At 37.1% G+C, this 19,650-nt stretch overlaps 2 protein-coding genes across 3 annotated transcripts; one reads left to right on the top strand and one right to left on the bottom strand.

Annotated features, from left to right (window-relative positions):
- Nucleotides 1-8,514: 8,514 nt before the first annotated feature.
- LOC125277138 (CD276 antigen-like) lies at nucleotides 8,515-13,945 on the top strand. 2 transcript variants are annotated; one of them, XM_048205427.1, is made up of 4 exons: nucleotides 8,515-8,815; nucleotides 10,058-10,405; nucleotides 11,124-11,345; nucleotides 13,260-13,945. In XM_048205427.1, exons 1-4 carry the CDS (start codon nucleotides 8,776-8,778, stop codon nucleotides 13,397-13,399), a joined length of 750 nt encoding a protein of 249 aa, XP_048061384.1. In that variant the 5' UTR covers nucleotides 8,515-8,775; the 3' UTR covers nucleotides 13,400-13,945. The 2 variants fall into 2 exon arrangements, with proteins under 2 accessions (XP_048061384.1, XP_048061383.1); XM_048205426.1 differs by having other exon boundaries at nucleotides 8,525-8,815; nucleotides 11,070-11,345.
- Nucleotides 13,946-14,637: 692 nt separating this feature from the next.
- LOC125277603 (CD276 antigen-like) lies at nucleotides 14,638-19,020 on the bottom strand. Its single transcript, XM_048206091.1, has 5 exons — nucleotides 18,987-19,020; nucleotides 18,817-18,912; nucleotides 17,240-17,587; nucleotides 16,633-16,908; nucleotides 14,638-14,773 (listed from the first exon to the last, which is right to left on the bottom strand). The coding sequence occupies exons 1-5, from the start codon at nucleotides 19,018-19,020 to the stop codon at nucleotides 14,646-14,648; spliced, it is 882 nt and encodes a 293-aa protein (XP_048062048.1). The 3' UTR covers nucleotides 14,638-14,645.
- Between the last annotated feature and the right edge of the window lie 630 nt (nucleotides 19,021-19,650).

Genomic DNA, 19,650 nt, shown 5'->3' with positions numbered 1-19,650 from the left:
GAAACTGGGTAGTGACTTATGTTCCCAGTTGCTGTTTATTCACGCCTTCATGATACAACGTTTACACATTTTTAGTGCTGGCAAACAGACAGCATTCCAGAAACTTGTGAATGGTGAATCAACCATCCGGTCCTGTGCAAATGTGTTTCTGCTCCCACATCAAGCAAGGAATGTCATAGAGGACCATGGGACCAAGTGTTGTTTGGCGGAAAGAGAACTGGTTCACTTGCCTCTTTGCGCTACAAGCTTTTTAGCAAGAAAATCGTTACCGCCAAATCATTTGTTACCCCAGCAGTCTGCCTCCAACCAGTCCTTAACCAAATACCACTGCCAAAGTGTTTACTTCCAGATCATGGTGTGGATTGGAAAGGAAGGTGATATGAACACAGTGGATTGGGAATGGAAACTGGCGGACAACCGGTTCCTGCCAGTTATAACCAGTAAAGGCCTGTACACACTGGGACGAATCGCGTGCGATTATCGTGCGATTATCGCCAACGTTTAACGCCTTGTGACTAAACAAAGGAGCGCCAATGTGAGTGTGCACACCGACGCGAAAAACGTGAGGCGTAAAAGTGTCATTTTTTTAAAAACGCCTCTGGTTTGTTTTTTTGGTTTGAAGCACCGCATTAAAAACCGGCAGACCAATGAGAGTGGCGCTTTTGTTCACATGCCTGGAGATGCTGAAGTTACAGTAAAACACCACTTGGTGGTGCTCAAGCACAAAATGGTCTTACCTAGCACACACTGATACCAAGACGACGAAGAGAAAGTAAGTAGACGAGGAAGACCCCTACAAACTATCCATGCGTCTCAAACAGCTCCCTAGCTTCCTAGGTCATGTATCAGTATACCGTGTAAATGAATGTGGCCGACTCCCTGATCAGTGCCCTTACTAGTGAACTAGGGAGCTGATTGAGATGCACGCTATGGGTGCTCTGCCAGTTCTTGGCCACACCAATAGATGTGTATTATTTCTGTATTTTTACTGTTTGTTTTTTTCTTTTACATTCAAGAAATATAGTTGAAAATGTCTATTTCATAAATATGTTTATTTGCACTACTGTTCACTTGCACTACTGTCATTGTGACTTATTTACACTACCGTTTCTGACTACCATCTCTCATATGTCTCATATATATATATATATATATATATATATATATATATATATATATATATATATATACAGGGGTTAAATTGGGATTTGTTATGTGGGGGGGCTCTGTGGTTTCAGGGGTGCATGTGTATGTGAAGACTACAAAATCGTATCAATTGACAAACTAAAATATAACAAGTTGAGAGAGCCCTCTGCAATGAACACTAAAATGCTGATCAAAATCATTCTGTAGATGCTGGTAGTGTGCAAAGCTACATCTGATGACAATAAAAATAGGATTTTTTTGTGTGTTGTAAATATAATTTATTCTGAAACAAGCAACATTCTCATCAGTGTTTTATCAGCAGTGACATATTTAAATCTGTATATTTTTTGTTATTTACCCTGGGGGCATTTTATTAACCTTTATAAAGGGCATTTCCCCAAATTACCAAATCAAATAATTTACACTGAAAAAGTACAGCTGCATTCAATAATGTTATGAGATTCTTTAAATATTTTTGAATATACAAATAAGAAATGTTGGTGGGTAATTTTTACTTTTAAACATGAATTTAAACCGCCAGTAGATGGCGGCAAGTGACCGTCTTAATGAGTGAGCCACTGGGTCATTTATTCAACCGATTCGTTCAAAACGCTGAATCATTCAAGAATGAAACAGTTGTTTATGATTGGGCCATTGAATCTTCACTCAACCGATTCGTTCAAAATGCTGAATCATTCAACAATGAAACATTTGTTTATGATTTGGCCTTTGAATCTTCACTCAACCGATTCGCTCAAAACGCTGAATCATTGGAAACGGCTGAGCGTTGCTGCGAGATGCGCTGGTTCTGCCTTGTTTGGAACTATTTTCGCTGCTACAATAGAACAAAAACAGGCAATATTGCAGTCTAAAACGTAAGTAATAAATATCATTTACTTGTTTATTGAACTGTTGTATGCAATTAGTGTCAATTTGAATCAAGGTGATATTCAGGAATTCAGCACTTTCGGTCATGTGATGCTTAAAGGTACAATTTGTAAGATATTTGCAGTAAAATGTCCAAAAAAACACTAGGCTAGTGTTATATATTTTGTCCAGCTGATCACTAACAATATCTCTAATGTTTTCAACTACTTGTAAATCATGAGAAAATTCCCATTCTAAACAGTGACACGGGGCAGTGCAGTCGCCTGTCAATGACGTCAGTTACCCTTTGTTACCGCCTTTACTGACGAAGAAACCACATGACAACAGTGTCGTGGACAAATGCAGAAGTAGTGTCTAGCGTCCAGCAAACCACTAGCTTGCTTTAAGCAGTTCCTTATTTACTTCTTGCACGTTTTATGGTGGATTGTGTTACTTATTTATGGAACATAATTACTGTTTACCATCTGCCGCTGGTTCTGTCGACAAGGACAGCTCCCGTAAACGTAAGCATACGGGCCAACCAAACGACCCAAGAAGAGTTTGGGACAAGAGGAGAGAAAGAGCGAGGATCAATATCGGTGTTGCATTTTCTAGATGGAGAGAGCTTCGCGACAAACTTCACCTAGAAAGAGATGCCGATCTCGCTTGTGTTTTACTCGACAGGTGGGTTGTTTTGATTCGTATCTTTACAGAAAACGTATGCCATTATAACGATCAACACGATTAGTATTATGGGGCATACACGCCAAACGCGGGGCATCGCATCTCTAGACCCGCGCGAGGACGTGTCTGATCCATAGTCTGATCGCGTCTTTGCATTCAAACACAACATTTATAAAACTTTACCTCATCCGTTAAATCCATGATTTATCTTTCCATCTGATTGATGGCCGTCAGCGGTTAGGTAGAAGACAACAAATCCCATCATTCCACGCACCTTCTTAGCGTCATCAAACCACGCGATTGTTATTGTTTTGGTAGTGCGCCCTCTAGTGGCAGGTCCTACAACCTGTACCTTTATCATATGTCGTAAATAGCAAGCTATAAAAACCCAACATATTGAATTTTTATTGCAACATGATAACTTGGTTTTTTTGTGTGAGCAGAGCTCATTTGTTTTGAATTCTCCTCAAGAGGTTACATGCGCCTCAACAGTAGGCTATCACCGCCAATATACATTACATATAGCCTATTACTATCCACTATCAATCGCCACATTCTCGAGTTTTGGTTGTTATTTACATTTTAATCAAGCTACTTACCTGGTCAGGCAAGTAAAATTCTCTTTCACATCAAAAAAATCCACTTGTCCCGCAGTCCCGGACAAGCATATGTCGAGCCCTGGTAAGCCTATGTGCCATATATATATATATATATATATATATATATATATATATATATATGCACCATTTTATATCTGCATTTTTATCTTCTTTAACTTTTTATTAATATCATAAATATGTTTATTTGCACTACCGTTAAGCACAAGCGCCACATACTGTGTCCCTAAGTCCCTGTAAACACTACAGGGAGTGAATTTGTACGTTCACTCTGCGCATCGCCAGTGAAAATTGCTTGGGTATGAACACAAAAAAACGTCTCGAAAAACGCTGGCGATAAACGCATGCGATATTCGTCCCGGTGTGTACAGGCCTTATGCTGCATTCACATGGGGTGTCAGCGTCAACGCTTGACGGAGGGCGTGTCTGAAGCTTGTGTTGACGCGACCGTTACGCTGCATTCACACGGGGCGCCGGTGTTACAATATATTCGGTTCCTGAAATATTATGTTCCACTGGGTGGCGCTTACGCGAATATTCATGATATCCTTCTATTGTGGGCGTGTCCCTGAGACAACGCGCAAGTGAATGGAACTGAAAATATTAGTACACGCTCCTCAAATCGCATCGGTTTAATGGATTATTTCGAAAAGGTAATAACATATTCAGCGTTAAGCAACAATTCACATGTTCAAAGCAATGCATAGTTTGTGTGATATAAATCGTCAGAACTATTTTGCCTGATTGAGTACAGGACAGGCATTCAGATAAACAGTTAACGTAATGATACATCATAGCAAACATGAGCGAATAACCTTGTTTTACAACGATGTGTTTTCTGTTTAGCTTTTTTATTTGTGAGGCTTTAAAAAGTTTTTGAATAGTTTGATTATTTTGCTTCCTTTGTTGTAATTGACAACTTGAAACAAACCTCTACAAATGTATCTGTGACCTAATAAAAAGCTATAGCCTGGTGTGATTATTCTGTCATCCTTCATTTCTTGATTATTTTGATATTTCAGTGTTTATCACCACAGTAACTTACATAGGCTACCCTTTATCAACACCAAACTACAAATATTTCCTGTTTTCTCATATTTTACTGGATATCATGACAAATTATCATTATAGTCCAACAAGTAAATGCACACTTGATGTTATTTGTCACATATTTTTGTTGCAAAGCAACATCATTTTTTTGTGTGTGTTGAGTTTTTCACTTTCAACTGTTTTTCCAGCACATTTCTTAACATGTAAATATTTGTACAAACAAAAAGATTCAACAACTGAGACATAAACTGAACAAATTTCATAGGCGTTTGATCAACAGAGTATCTGAAAGTCTGATGTGGCACCAGCTGCTTTACAGAGCATATCATCCTCATGGACAGCACCAGATTTGCAGCTCTTGCTGTGAGATGTTACTCCACTCTTCCATCAAGGCATTTCACATTCTCAAACATGTCTGGTGGGACTTATGGTTACATGTGGTTTGGCACTGGAAGGACAATCAGCTGTCCTTCTTTCTCCCTGTAGCACTGTCTCAGGCATCTTCATGTGTGTGTGTGTGTGTGATGGAGGGATTCCCGCCGCTGTTTTGACTCCTTTACACATTTTAGGAACATTGCAGTTTATTGCTCTGTTCACATCTACATTCCTCATACCTCCTGCAGCAGGACTAAGGCACGTTCGCACAGGTGATCAGAGACCCTGGGCATCTTTATTCTGGTGTTTTTCAGAGTCAGTAGAAAGGTTTCTTTAGTGTCCTAAGTTTTTGTAACTGATTACCTTGATTGACCTATAGGTGCATGTGAAATAATTGAAAAACATGACAAACATTGCTAAAACCTTTTCTAAATATCTGTAAAGCTTATTTGGATTGTACAAAGTTATCTTTAAAATATTATCCTGAAAATGTTTTCATCTTTTCTTAGTTTAATTTTTTTAAAACAACAAATTCAGTTGTAGCCTATATAAATATTAAATACATTAAATGTTATAACAAGTACAGAAGTAATTACTCTATGAATGTAACTCAAATTGAAAAGACATTAAAAAATTCAAAACAATGTGTGAAAAGAAGCAATGCTAAATGTGAGGTTCTGAGGTAAATATTAAAACAGGGCCTTGGCACTCGGGAACAGCCTTCATGCATGTCCAGATCACATGCTGCCAGAGCTATCCAAGACTTCAGCTCTCACATCCAGCCTGAAACAGACAGTGACTTTACAAGATGATGAATGTAATGTGGAAACATCACAAAAGCAAAACAAAACCATATGACATTGGTGATAATAACAAGTATAACGTCATCTTGTAAAGTAGCTGTCTATTTTTTCTGTGCATTTGTGCTGCATTACCTCACAGAATAAATTATATGATTATTATCAGAATTTTTTTATTTGACTGCTTTTGAAATTGTTTTAAATCAGGTACATAAAGTTGTTTGAGTATGTGTTATGTTTGACACATTTCAGGGTTTTGTGCTGCAATATCCTGCCTTGTCAAACTTTAAATAAAACTAAACTAAACTATAATTTTCTTATCATAATTATAATATTTTAAACAAAAATAACATTATTTAAGTAGCTGCTGGCATGAAGACTGTCATCAAAACAAAGCTCCAAAGATTTATATTCCAAAGGAATTTACCTTTTCGAAACAATCCATTAAACCGATGCGATTTGAGGAGCGTGTACTAATATTTTCAGTTCCATTCGCTTGCGCCTTGTTTCGAGGACACGCCCACAATAGGAGGATATCATGAATATTCGCGTAAGCGCCACCCAGTGGAACAGAATATTTCAGGAACTGAATATATTGTAACACCGGCGTTAACGTATGGCAAGCCGTTTTAACATTTAAAAGTTAAGTTCGACTATCTGGAGTTAACGTTGTAGATATCACCGACGTCTTTCTGACTAGTCGTAATTACATTTTGGATAGTCGGAATTGTCATTCGAGATATCTGTAACGTAATTGTGACTAGTCGAAACGACAGATAGAGATATCTGCAATGCAGTTTTGCCTTTTGTAATGATAAACCCCATACAAATGAATGGCAAAAGTGACGTCATTTGTCCTAGGAAGAATGTCTTTGTGGATATCTGAAATGACAATTACGGATAGGAAGAATGTAGTTGCGGACATCCGAAATGTTCTTTTTGACGAGGCAAAACTGAAATACAGATATCTGCAACACATATCCAGTCTAGCTGTTAAATGTTAAAACGGCCCGCCATATTAACGCTTCTCATTTACTTTGAATGGGTGACGTCATGCGTTGCCGAACTGAATTGTGGGTTCCGTCGCGTCGCTTCACTCGCGTTGCAAGCGGCAGAAGTTGAAGATTTCTCAACTTTTCAAGCGCCAACGCAGGCGTCATCCAATCAGATCGCCCTATGCAAATACCCTAGAGCAGTTGCTAGCCAATTGCGTTTGTGCAACACCGGAAAGTAATGTGATTGGCTGTTATCACTATAACGGTCGCGTCAACACAAGCTTCAGACATGCCCTCCGTCAAGCGTTGACGCTGACGCCCCGTGTGAATGCAGCGTTATAGTGATTACAGCCAATCACGTCACGTTGCATTCACACGGGGCGCCGGCGTTAACACTTCTCATTTACTTTAAATGGGTGACGTCATGCATTGCCGAACTGAATTGTGGGTTCCGTCGCGTCGCTTCACTCGCGTTGCAAGCGGCAGAAGTTAAAGATTTCTCAACTTTTCAAGCGCCAACGCAGGCGTCATCCAATCAGATGGCCCTATGCAAATTCCCTACAGCCAATCACATTACTTTCCGGTGTTGCACGAACGCAGTTGGCTGCGACTGCTCTAGGGTATTTGCATAGGGCGATCTGATTGGATGACGCCTGCGTTGGCGCTTGAAAAGTTGAGATCCACACCATGATCTGGAAGTAAACACTTTGGCAGTGGTATTTGGTTAAGGACTCAGTTGGAGGCAGACTGCTGGGGTAACAAATGATTTGGCGGTAACGATTTTCTTGCTAAGTGACGCGACGGAACCCACAATTCAGTTCGGCAACGCATGACGTCACCCATGAAAAGCGTTAACGCCGGCGCCCCGTGTGAATGCAGCGTCAGTCTTTTGCCACTCAGTGGGCGTGACCGCAGTCGTAACGACGGTGATGTCACATGCATACCCTAAAGTGTTTGTGATAGTGTTGCACGATATACCGGTACTAGAAAGGTATCGCGATGCCCTGCTTTTAAAAACGGTCCGGTTCTTCATTTTATTAGTACCTGTATTTCCTAATGTGCGACAGCAGGTGGCAGTGTGCGTGCAGCGCGCTGCTTCTAAGGCACATTGAGTGCGTGTTTATTCCTCTCAACTGCGTGTCAACGTCTTTTATGGTGACGAAACGAGAGGTATGGTTGCAAATACAGGTGCTCTTGCAGACCGTCCACAAATTGTTGAGAAAGCAGATGCACGAAGCGAAATATGGCATTATTTTGCTTACATTGCCGACAGCCAGAGCAAGACCACGGACACCACAAAGCCCGTCTGCAAAAGATGTTACAAAATAATGCAAGCGAAGGGAGTCAAAAGCATCTTGCCGTCAACATCCCGATTTGTACAATGAATTTTAAGGAGCGGCAGGTTAGTGAATGTGATAACAACATTACCTTTATGCTCTCAAACATTAAATGAGTGTTTTTTATTTATTTTACTCGTGCAAGCAGATCTCCACAAAGAGGTGTATTATTAAGTCTTAGTTTAATAAGTGATATCTGGTTGCAAAAATAAAATTAATTTAAAAATATATAAATATGTGAAGGGTATATACAGTTATTTTAAACCAATTTATGCTTTAATAACATTGCTCTAATTATTTACAGTAATATAATTTTTTACAATAATCTTACTGTCAAAAACACCTAAATGTATATTTAAAAAAAAGCGTAACAGCAAATAATTTACAATTTTATTGAGCATGAAAATAATAAAAAATATATATACTCTGACTTCACGGCAATGAAGCTCAAATCCAGAATTATCAGCCTGCACACTGGTTAAGAAAGAAGTTCTGTCATATGTTATTTATGTACTTTTCCTGCTTTTTTAGGTTTTTGCCATAGTATCGTTTAAGTATCGGTATCGTGATATTTAAGTTAGATATCGTATCGAAGTCAAAATGTTGGTATCGTGACAACACTAGTTTGTGAATAGATATGGCCCCGCCTCAGAAGCCCGCCACGTTGAGAGCATAGACTGTAAAAAACAGTTGAGAGTTATTGGGACTGCCAGGTGTTGAAGAGCGGATGGAAGCAAGCATGTGTGTCTTGTGGTGGGATTGCTTTAGCTTCTATATGGCTTGAGAGATTGAGAGAAGCGGAATATGCATAATGAATAGGCCACATTTTATTATTTTATTTCTGATTTGCATATATGATCGTCAACGCTGCACTGAACTGCTATGTTCTTGACCCCTTGCGACGATGCTTTGGTTCCTTTTGTGTTTCGTGGATGTTCTTGCGGGTAAGACTTACATTTAATGAATAGAAATGGAAAGGCGTTATAAAAAAGTCGTCTGATGCGATATAATATTGGTGCTTGCCACCATACAGCAATACAATGCGTAAACTTAAAATCAAGTGCACTAAGAGAAACTGTGTAGATAGCTTAGGCTGCTCATGCTTTCTTTGTTGTAGAAATAGCGCCACAACGGTGTGCCAATTCATAATAATAATAAAATATAAATCAGTTTTACTCCATGATTATTGGAATATAGCCTATTGTGTTTTCTCACTCCTTGTTTTCATAGTTTTAAACGTAATAATTTATTTTTTAAAAACATAAATAAAATTGAATGTCTGGGTCTGGCACAGTGATGAAGTGATGGTAGAAGGTTTTAAAGTGATGTCCAACGAAAAAAAAAAGTAAATTGTTGACATTGTTAGTCAACTAAGTGCCTGAAACTGATAATATTTATGGCTTCTCTTGACTCTAATCGAGCAAAATATTTTGGACCATGACTTGATAAGCATAAACATATTTGTAAAAGTTAATAGGAGCCAAAAATGTGCTTGATTTAGCTGTTAGAACATGTCCTATTCATGGCCACTGAAGTGTTAGCTAACTTAACTCTTTCCAATCTAATTGCATGGTATAGCAGCCTAAATAGAAAGAGGGTATTACTTAAGCCACCATTTCTAATTTAGAATGATAAATATAGACTGAATTTATTGACAGAAGTATGTTTATAATACTTTAGTCTAGATGGGAGCAAATGAATTTTTTTTTTTTTTTTTTACACTAAACAGACTTGATCTCTTGCACTTTATTTCCATTTTCCCTTTACAATTTATGGTCCTTCTATTAAATTGATTAAAATTTGAATTTCAAATAAGATGAACAATAAAGCACCCCAAACTCATGCCATTGGTTGAAGCTGAGTCAATACATTGTATTGAGTCCGAGGTATTTCAAGGCTGTATAAAGCTTCATTCTATTTTTTTTTTTTTTTCAAGTGACATTTAAATATGAAATATTTAATTATATTTGCTATGTACTAGTTATATTTAGTTGTTACTAGTGAAGGGCTTAAGACTGCACATTTAGATGGTACCATTGCTGTCAGGTCCAATGTTTGTGTTTTCATAAAAATTATGGAAAACTTGACTTCTCATGATATGACCCCTTTAAAGTGTAAAGTTTTGGACTACCCATGATGAGTGTTTCTTCAAGCAACTATAAATTCTTCTTACTGCCTCTTTCCAGCCTCATTTGACGTGACGGTCACTGATAAGCATCTGCTGGCAATCCGGGGTCGTCCAGCTGTTCTGGGCTGTGAGTTCACACCTGATCCTGATCTCTCCAGCCTGGTGATTACCTGGCAAAGATCGGAGGATTCACAGGTTGTCCACAGTTTCTATTATCAGCAGGACCAACTGGACAGACAGAGTCGAGAATTCCATAATCGGACATCATTGTTTATTTCAGAGCTTGGTAAAGGAAATGCCTCATTAAGAATTGCAATAGTTAGACCGAAGGATGCAGGCTCTTACCTGTGCATAGTGAGCAATGCAAAGGGAACGGGAAGAGCCTTGATGAACGTGATCTATGGAGGTATGAGTATGAAGATCATTGGAATGAATATGTTGTAAACTATTTCCTGGAGCTCCCAACTTTGTTTTTTTCAGTCCATCTACGTGGACAGATCTTCATACGAAAATGCTCAGACAGTGTTTCCTGCACATCTATTCAATATTGCTACTGAATTTACAGTATTACGCTGACCTTGAATTCTAGTGTAGTCTAATTGACAAAATAATGATTTGTTCAAGTTGATACTTGTGTTCAAAAGCATACAGCTCAACTTTTATAAACTGTTTCATTTTATTGAATCTGAAATGCACAGACACAGATAAAGCTAAACATAAACAAATGAGCTATTCATCGTGTTTCATTTTATCTTTAAGCTTATTTTTGTTTGAGGATTAGGTATTCTGAGAATTGAGAATATGTTAGCAGTGTTTTTGCTGTGGCTGTATCATGTTTCAGGTTTCCCATGGGCATAACAAGCCTTGAAATATAAAAATGTAGGCCTATTTTAAAAGTGTGATTTCCAGGGAAAATAAAGTGTTCTAGTTATGATTTGCTGTAAGATATATTTTATAATCTAGAAATTACTTTAGCAATTAAAACAATGATTTTTGTTTGTTTGTTTGTTTGTTTGTTTTTACTTAAGTATATTTCAATACAACGCAGCTGATTATGTTTTTTTTCTCAGCTCTTTACTCTGAGCCCAGGTTGAGCATCCATGTAAACTCTTCTGCATTGACAGTGCAGTTTGAGACAGAGGGATTCCCCAAACCTGAGGTGATCTGGCTGGGGGAACACGGCCAGAACCTCAGCTATCACCTGGAGCTCCACGACCAGACAGAAGATGGGCTTTATTTCATAAAGAGCAGCTATGAGGCCCAGAAGCCAGCGGTTAATGTCACATTTACACTGAAGAACAACCTCCTGAACCAGAACCTTCAGAGACCCGTGATCCTCAGCTATGGTATGATTTTATGTGTGCAAAGTGTGTGTTAGGAGGTGACGGTTAGAGGCATGTCATCCATTATACTATACATTTAAGGCATGTTTGCCTTGTCTCAAGTGATTTGCTGCCATAATTTTCCTGTTATTTTACAACACAGAACTCCTTTGTCTTCTTTGTCTTGATTCATCTACATACTTTTCCATTTATAAAACTGATGCAAGCACATTGGAATTGCATAGCTGAGAAAGGGGTGTGTTAAAACAGTTGATGTGAGCGATGGAGCCGATGACACATATTTGTACACTTGCCTGATGTAGAAGAACACAAATCAAACTTCATTAATCTGATTATTATAGAATTTAGTGGCTTGGGTGTTGGTAAATAATCTGCAGAGTTGTTAACTGAGATTATTAATTTTGGCTGCTGCCATTCTGAAACTTCTGAAAGGCAATTAAAAGCAATTTAAAGCTTTTAAACTGAGAATGACTCAGTGTTTTTAGATCGTTTGTCAAGATTAAGAACAGTAATTTATAAGTTTAAGTTTTTCTTGGATCAGCACTCCTAACAACCAGTAATATTTAAAGGTCAGGTTTCGCATTAAGCCGGGGACACACCTAACGATTAGCTGAAACATTCTAAGACTGAACTAAACACACATACCGATTGTTTCCTTCGACTGGAGCCGATTTATATACTTACACATGGAATTTGAACACCGACTGTAATCGCAGACTGAACGCAACTGGCTCTGACTGGACGCGTTTGAGCGCGATCAGTCATAAGCATCAATTTACATTCATAAACGGCCTTACAATCGTTAAGTGTGTGCGCGCCTTTAGCCTAAGGGTTTTAGACTTGAACTATCATTTCCATCTGATTTAAACCCTAGTGGTTTGGTTTAGGGGTTGGCCTGGAGCCACAGAAACAGAACACATGTTGAGTGTCTCCCTTTTCTGACCCATCGATTTGAGAAAATCGTTCAAAAATGTGTACTCTTTGGCTACATTCACATAAAAACATTTAAAATGCATCTTTTTCTCTACACTTTGGCCTTCCGTCCACACTAAGACAAACTATATCATGTGAAAGCGATGATATCTTGTGAAAACCAGAGTAATTGAAAATGATGAAACATGTTCAGTCATGTGACTCATCTTGTACTCATAGATATCAATGGTTGTATTTTCAAATATATCTGGATTAATGTGGGTGTAGCATTGGTGGGTCTCCAGGAACAGGGTTGGGAAACACTTTATATAATAGTTGTAATTAGCAGTGCTGGGTTTTCCCTTAAAAATCAAAAAATCTTTCAACAAAGGCATGAGCCATTTTTGGTCAGTTTATTGTGAAACATTGTTTCAGGAATATTGTCTCAATTTCAATTATTTGTCATAAGACTGTGATCTCTAAGTTCGAGCGACCTGTTTTTCTCTTTTTAAATATTTGTACAAAAATCTACTATCTACAAACATTTTCCATCAATGGAGCTCCAGAGAGCTGTGTCTAATACTTTGCATATTTCTACTTTAATGGACATTAATGGTTAACTAGTGGACACAGAACACAGTAAATGTTTTAAACATAAAGGAAAAAGCTGTAAACCTGTTCTTCAGTGCGTCACATTGGGAATACAATGGTGCAAATTTATGAACACGGTCAGTGATATTAAAAATAAAGCATCATTTGGTTTATTCACAAATATATGTAGCCTGCATGGTTTTGGTTAGTTGTTATCTGAATGACTGATTGTACACATCCAATATATCCATATATTGAATTCCAGGGTTTGCAAAGCTTTTTTGTAGTATTAATCTTAAATGCTTTAGATTGTGAGAATGTATAATATCTGCCTCGATGCGGATTTAACAGTGCATTTGACATAATCTGAAGCTCTTAACAAATGTTAAAGCTAAGCTTCTTTTTCTGTTTCAGATAAGGACACAACTGCAAATCAAGGAACCATCGCACTTGTCCTGTCCGTGGTTTGTGTTTTTCTGGTCATTGTTATCATTTGGTTAGTGCGGAAGCGAAATAAGTTGAGATCAAACCCTATGAGGAACAGTAACGGTTAATGATTGCTGTAGGAGCTTTGCATACATGTTTCAACATGTTGAGTTGTTGTGTTCATACATTACATCACTGGCCATGTGTAACACAAGCAGATCAAAAGTCTATTCAGTGTACATACAATCCTTCTTGGGAAAAAAATCTTCAGTTAACATCAATTTACGCAAGAATGCTTGAATGAACAGTATGTATTTACAATATACACGTGCGCCAAAAAAAAAGACCGTAAGAGGCAGTCAGATGGGTGTGTCGAAAGTCATTTCTTTGTGTTAGCTGCTTATTTATTTTTCTGTTGTGTATTTTTTTAAAAACATTTTGTACAAAATCCATCATATTAAATTTAACAAGGGGGAATTTCCTCACACTTTAAAATTTCAATTAAATATTTAATATTTTAACTACTGAATAATGATTCTGTACTGTATGAAGTCAATTGAGTTAATATTGTACCTTGACATATGTAATACTGAACTTCTACATATATTTAAGTTTGTACAGAGTACTCAGAGCAGTACTACAAATTATAGACCATTTACCTTTTGTGTAACATGCTACAGACTCAGTCAGTCATTGTTCATGCCATCCATTCATTACAAATCCAAGCCAAACACAATTACACACATTCTAACCGTTGCATTCCACGCCTTTGCATATCTCAGATGTTTACAGTATCAACTGTTCACTGTCATTGGGATTTTTTCCTGGTGTTGTCATTGTTGATACAGCTTTTATAGCACAACACATAATTCTTTGTAATCTATACACGCTATGGCTTTGATGAATTTATGCAAGTACACTGCATAATACATCATGGACCATAAATAATATTTGTGTATTTAAGGGTTTGTGAGGATAAAATTGCTAAAATTCCCACAAGTCCACATTGCTTTTCTGCAGTTTTATTCTCATTAAATATGTGTAGCTTAGCAGATGGAAAAAGGTTTTATCTCTTTCTAGGCAGCTCAGTGGAAACCAATATTTTACGGAAAGCTGAATCAGCCCACAGGAATAGAATTTCACAAGGGCATCTGATTATCATCTTCTTCTGTGTAACACTAAAGGTATTTTGCAAAATGTTTTGTTGATACAATGAAAGTTATTGAGATCCAGAACCATACGACACCACTGACTTTCACTATGAACAAAAACATACAATGATTTTCCACGAAATGAAGAAATATTTTTGAGAAATGATGGTTTACATGCTGGGAAAGGGTCATAGTGATGATGCAAGAGGTGGAGGTTGGAGGTTCATAGGTAGAGTTTTATTGGTTTTCTGAATCGTAAAAACATCACAACAGCAAAAAGAATGACGCTTATTATTGATAGAGAAATTATTGCCGCCATCTTCCAGCTTCTATCTCCAGCCTCATTTGAAACTAAAAAAAACAAAACAAACACACACACACAAAAAAAAAACAGTAATGATCAATGATGCAAACAGAATTCTGCTGTAAAGCAGCTCTAGTGTCATTGTTCAGCTGAAGTCAGTTCAGTCAGTGTTGATTCAGTTCAGTTCAATAACTGTAAAGTTTATCAGTTAGGAAATTAGTTCAATTCTACTGTAATTCTGGAGAAAACAGTGATGTCATCATTTAGCTCAGCTCAGTTCTCATCTGATAGTGTCAATGCAGTCAAATCAACAATATTGAACATTAAGCACCTTCCTCAAACCGTAATAATTATTAAAATGGGTTTAGATGATTTAACATTAAATTGCAGTCAAGCTTCAGATAAGACAATTAGTTACTTGAGGAGAAAATCCTAAGAAGATAAAATCTAAAGTGAAAATATATGACCCTGCATAGACATGTAGGAAATTCAATAACACCAAGTAAAAAGGACAAAGACAGCTTGCGTATTGTGCAGCTGAAGTCACCCTCAAGCAGCAGATGAACTCAATATCCAGTAGAGTGAAACTCTATGCTCACACAGAGGTATTGATACATTTCATAAATGTTGTTTCAGTCTAAAAAGAACATTCACTGACCTGAGAAAATGTTGTTTTATGTTTTCTGGTTGAGTTTCTTTTACTAAATGTGATCATAATATCTGCATTCAAATCAATGACACAAAGTAACTTGAACGACAGTTAGTGCACAAACTAGGTTTTCAAACCGAACTAGTTGTATGACTTTGTAACTAAATCATCGAGTAACCTGATGCTGACGGCTGATGATTCCCACAAACTATATTTAGAAATCACAACCCAACATCTGTTCGTTTTTTTTTTGTTTGTTTTTTTTAATATAGTAAACATTATATTCATCAACTTTGCATCAATACAACATGTAGCATTAATTTCATGCTAATTTCATGTTTTTCTCACTTCTCGTTAAGGAAATAAAGTTTGCTTTAAACACTATGGGCTGATCAATGTTTCTTCTTTTTATGACTCTCTTTGTCTTGGTTAAAAATAAAGAACTGGCTTAAAATAAAGAACATTCCCCTGGTTTCACAGACAAGGCTTAAGCTAGTCCCAGACTAAAATGCAAGTTTGAGCTCTTTTAACTGAAATTAACTTGTACTGACTTGTACTGACTTAAAATATGTCAGTGTTATGGTTTTGTCTCAAGATGCGCACCAGTAATGTTTTTTTTTTTTTTTATAAAAGCTACTTAAATTCTATAATTGAACTAAGGCTTAATCCTGGCTTTGACCAGCCCTGTCTGTGGAACTGGGCCATTTAGTTAATTTACTTCCTTGTGGTTATCTTTATGAAAGAGCAATTAACACAACAGAACTAAGTTTTTTTTATTTTTATGTGACCTGTTCCAAAACTGGTTTAAACACATACTGTTTCATTCTTTTACTGTGAGGTGGTGAAAAAGGGTTTTTTTTTTAAAAAAAATTTCCGTTGACAGACAATGGACTATTACTCTTATTACAATAAACATTACCTCATGCACACTGAACATGTGCCTGCAGAAATGGAATGAAATCACAAAGCCCCTTGCATGTTTGGATAATTTGGTAATATCTCCAGCTACTAATTTCATACTGTTTAAATCCATTCAGTCATACTGCACTTATTCAGTGTCACTTTTACAGAGACTTCAAACATCTTATTATATACATCCTACATTCATTATGGACAAATCATGGATATTAAAGCTGCTATACTTCCATTTTAATGTTGAATTTTAATATCACAATTTTACTTCACTAACCCCATTCTATAGAGAATACGTTCTGACATGCAGTTACAGTAGTTCAGAGAGTGAAACAGGGTCTTTACCATAGCTGAGGAACAGGGGTCTCTGAAGGTACTGGTTCAGGAGGTTGTTCTTTAGTGTAAATGTGACATTAACCACTGGCTTCTGGGCCTCAAAACTGCTCTTAACTACATAAAGCCCATCTTCTGTCTGGTCATGGAGCTCCAGGTGATAGCTGAGGTTCTGGCCGTGTTCCCCCAGCCAGATCACCTCAGGTTTGGGGAATCCCTCCGTCTCAAACTGCACTGTCACAGTTGTGGAGTTCACATGAATGTAAAACTTAGGCTCGGAGTAAAGCGCTGAGAAACACATACACATTCAGAGAGTGAGTTTAGTATCCTCAGAAAGCAAAGATGCACCAATAAAAACTTTTAGTTGTTTTAAAAACCCTCTAAAGTATGTAATGTTCTCCAAAATTCTGTACTGAATAAGCTGTATGTGTTGGATACTGAATTACTGTTACAGGCATTTGACTACACAAATATTCAAATAGGCAACAGATAATTGTATATAAGACATACTGCATATCAGTTAACATTCAGGTTCAGAAATGTTCTTTTGTTTTCTAAGCTATGATAATAACATGGCATAAAAAAAAGAAAAATTCTGGTTGTTATAAGTCCCGCATACCCCCGTAGTCCAGCTCTATCTGGGCTCTTCCTGTCCCTTTAGCATTGCTCACTTGGCAAAGGTATTGACCGGCATCCTTAGGTAAAACTGAATTAATTCTAAGAGAGGCATTTCCTTTACCAAGCTCTGAAATAAACAATGATGTCCGATTATGGAATTCTCGACTCTGCCTGTCCAGTTGGTCCTGCTGATAATAGAAACTGTGGACAACCTGTGAGTTCTCCGATCTTTGCCAGGTAATCACCAGGCTGGAGAGGTCAGGATCAGGTGTGAACTCACAGCCCAGAACAGCTGGACGACCCCGGATTGCCAGCAAATACCTGTCAGGAACATTCACCCTAAAAGAGGCTAAAAGAATGTGGTCAGAGACTTTAAATTTAATGGAAGATTTGTTACAAAAACGTTTGTAGCTTGTATTCAGGGTTGAATCATGATCATGACCACCAGTACATTAAATGATAAAAACACCAACAACAGTATGCCACATGGGATCTCACTCAAGGGATTCACTTTAGTTATATAAATGAATATAAAATATTTAATATCTCAACATCAATAATCAGATGACAAATTTTTTCTTAGAGTAAGGCTAAATACAATATTCAATATCACCTTTAAAAACAAACATAATGAACGTTGTATTGTAGCCTCCAATGAAAAAGAATGGATTCAACAAGTGTTGTTCTAATTCCTGCGGGACAACTGCTTTGTTTGAAACCTAATGACTCTCGTATGACTGAAATAATGATTTATTTGTAATATTAATGCTTGTAAGGTTCATAGTAATTATACATGTTAAAACATTCCAATATAAATAAGCTTTTCTTACCAGCACCGATGATCCACGTGCAATACAAAAGAAACATCTTTGAGGTTTCGTTAAAACATTCGTTAAAATTCGTTGTTGACGTTATCTTAAGAGGAAGCCTCCCTCCCATGCAGTATCCCACTTTGAAAACATGCATTCATGTTCACATTAATTTATATTGTGTGTTTATTATTTTTAATTTCTTATGAATTCTAGTCAATGATAATGTTTGTTCAAATAAATACCCATATTGGCATGTATTTTCATGACAGCGGGAGTAACGTAATGGGTTGGCTATCTCAAGCTTTCATAGACTAGTAAAAATCAACATGAAATGAGCTTTTGTTAACAGGCTATATGTGCACATTTAGTAACATAAGCCTTTAGCTGTGTATGTGTTCTGGTTAAACAATTCCAGCAACAAACTTGTGTAAGCTAATATCAAACTGCAACGTGATGGAAACCATTGTAATATTAACGCAATAACACGTCAAATCTGCCTTATATATTATTTTCCCTTGCACATTAAACCAAGTACAGCGTTTACTAAATATTCAAATCACTATAAAATATTGAATCTGTGCTCTACAGTACATGAACTACTATTTTGCGGGGTGAATTTAAAAGCAACAAGTACACATTTAGGAAGAGTTTTTGACGATTTTAATTTCTCATTCTGCTGCCATGTATTTCCTTACGAAAACATTTTTATTATAATCATAGTATATTAAATAGTAGATACAATCATGGTATAACAAATCATCTTTACGTGAATCGCAGAACACCTGCACATGGTTGAGCGTTATGTCGTCTTCTTCTTGCTTGCTTAAACCAGCTTTTAGGTGCAGTACTGCCACCAACTGAACTGGAGTGTGGAACTACTCTTACTAAATTAGCGGGGGGGAAAACAAAATAATTACTTTATTACAAAATAATTACTGTTTCTTTTATATATTGCAAACATATCTTTCATACTTGTTTTCTTAATATAATATGTCAACCAGTGTCTTTTATTTTAAAGTTTTTGTGACAATGTGCGCATGCGTATAGATAGTTTGTTTTACTTGATAGAGAAGGAGGAGAATGTCTGTTGTTGGTTGAGATCTTGTGGGGAGGAACCAAGGAACAAACCCCTTCTTCAAAAAAGGCACAGAGGGCACTGAAGGGGTTCAGAGGGACAACAAACTCCTCCAGTTTTTGAATGAGGTCAAATTTCTTTTTTCTTTATCTCAAGGTTTGTATGTATTTTATGCATGTAGTCTCTGCACGCACTGTTACTTTGCAGGGAATATTATTTTAAATGTGATTTTCCACCAAAAATAATCCGTTTAACACTGATCTTCAAATTCAGAGCTCGTGTGTGGATTGGGAAGGTGTGTCCTGCATTATCTTCAGCCTCGATCAGATCCCTGTCTGTCTGTTCCTCAATCCTCGTGGGAACAGGTCTGATACAAGTAACACAGTGATGTCATGACATGGCTTTATTTATTATTTTAATATGCTCCTTGAGGTTCACGTATTATTATAGTAGAGGTACTCTTCTAACGAAATCCAAATTTTCATCACTTTTTACTGTATCATTTTTTATGGACCGTTGAACTTG

The sequence above is a fragment of the Megalobrama amblycephala genome, linkage group LG10 (assembly GCF_018812025.1).
Source record: "Megalobrama amblycephala isolate DHTTF-2021 linkage group LG10, ASM1881202v1, whole genome shotgun sequence".
NCBI lineage: Eukaryota > Metazoa > Chordata > Actinopteri > Cypriniformes > Xenocyprididae > Megalobrama > Megalobrama amblycephala.
This window is presented reverse-complemented; position numbering and strand designations above follow the sequence as displayed.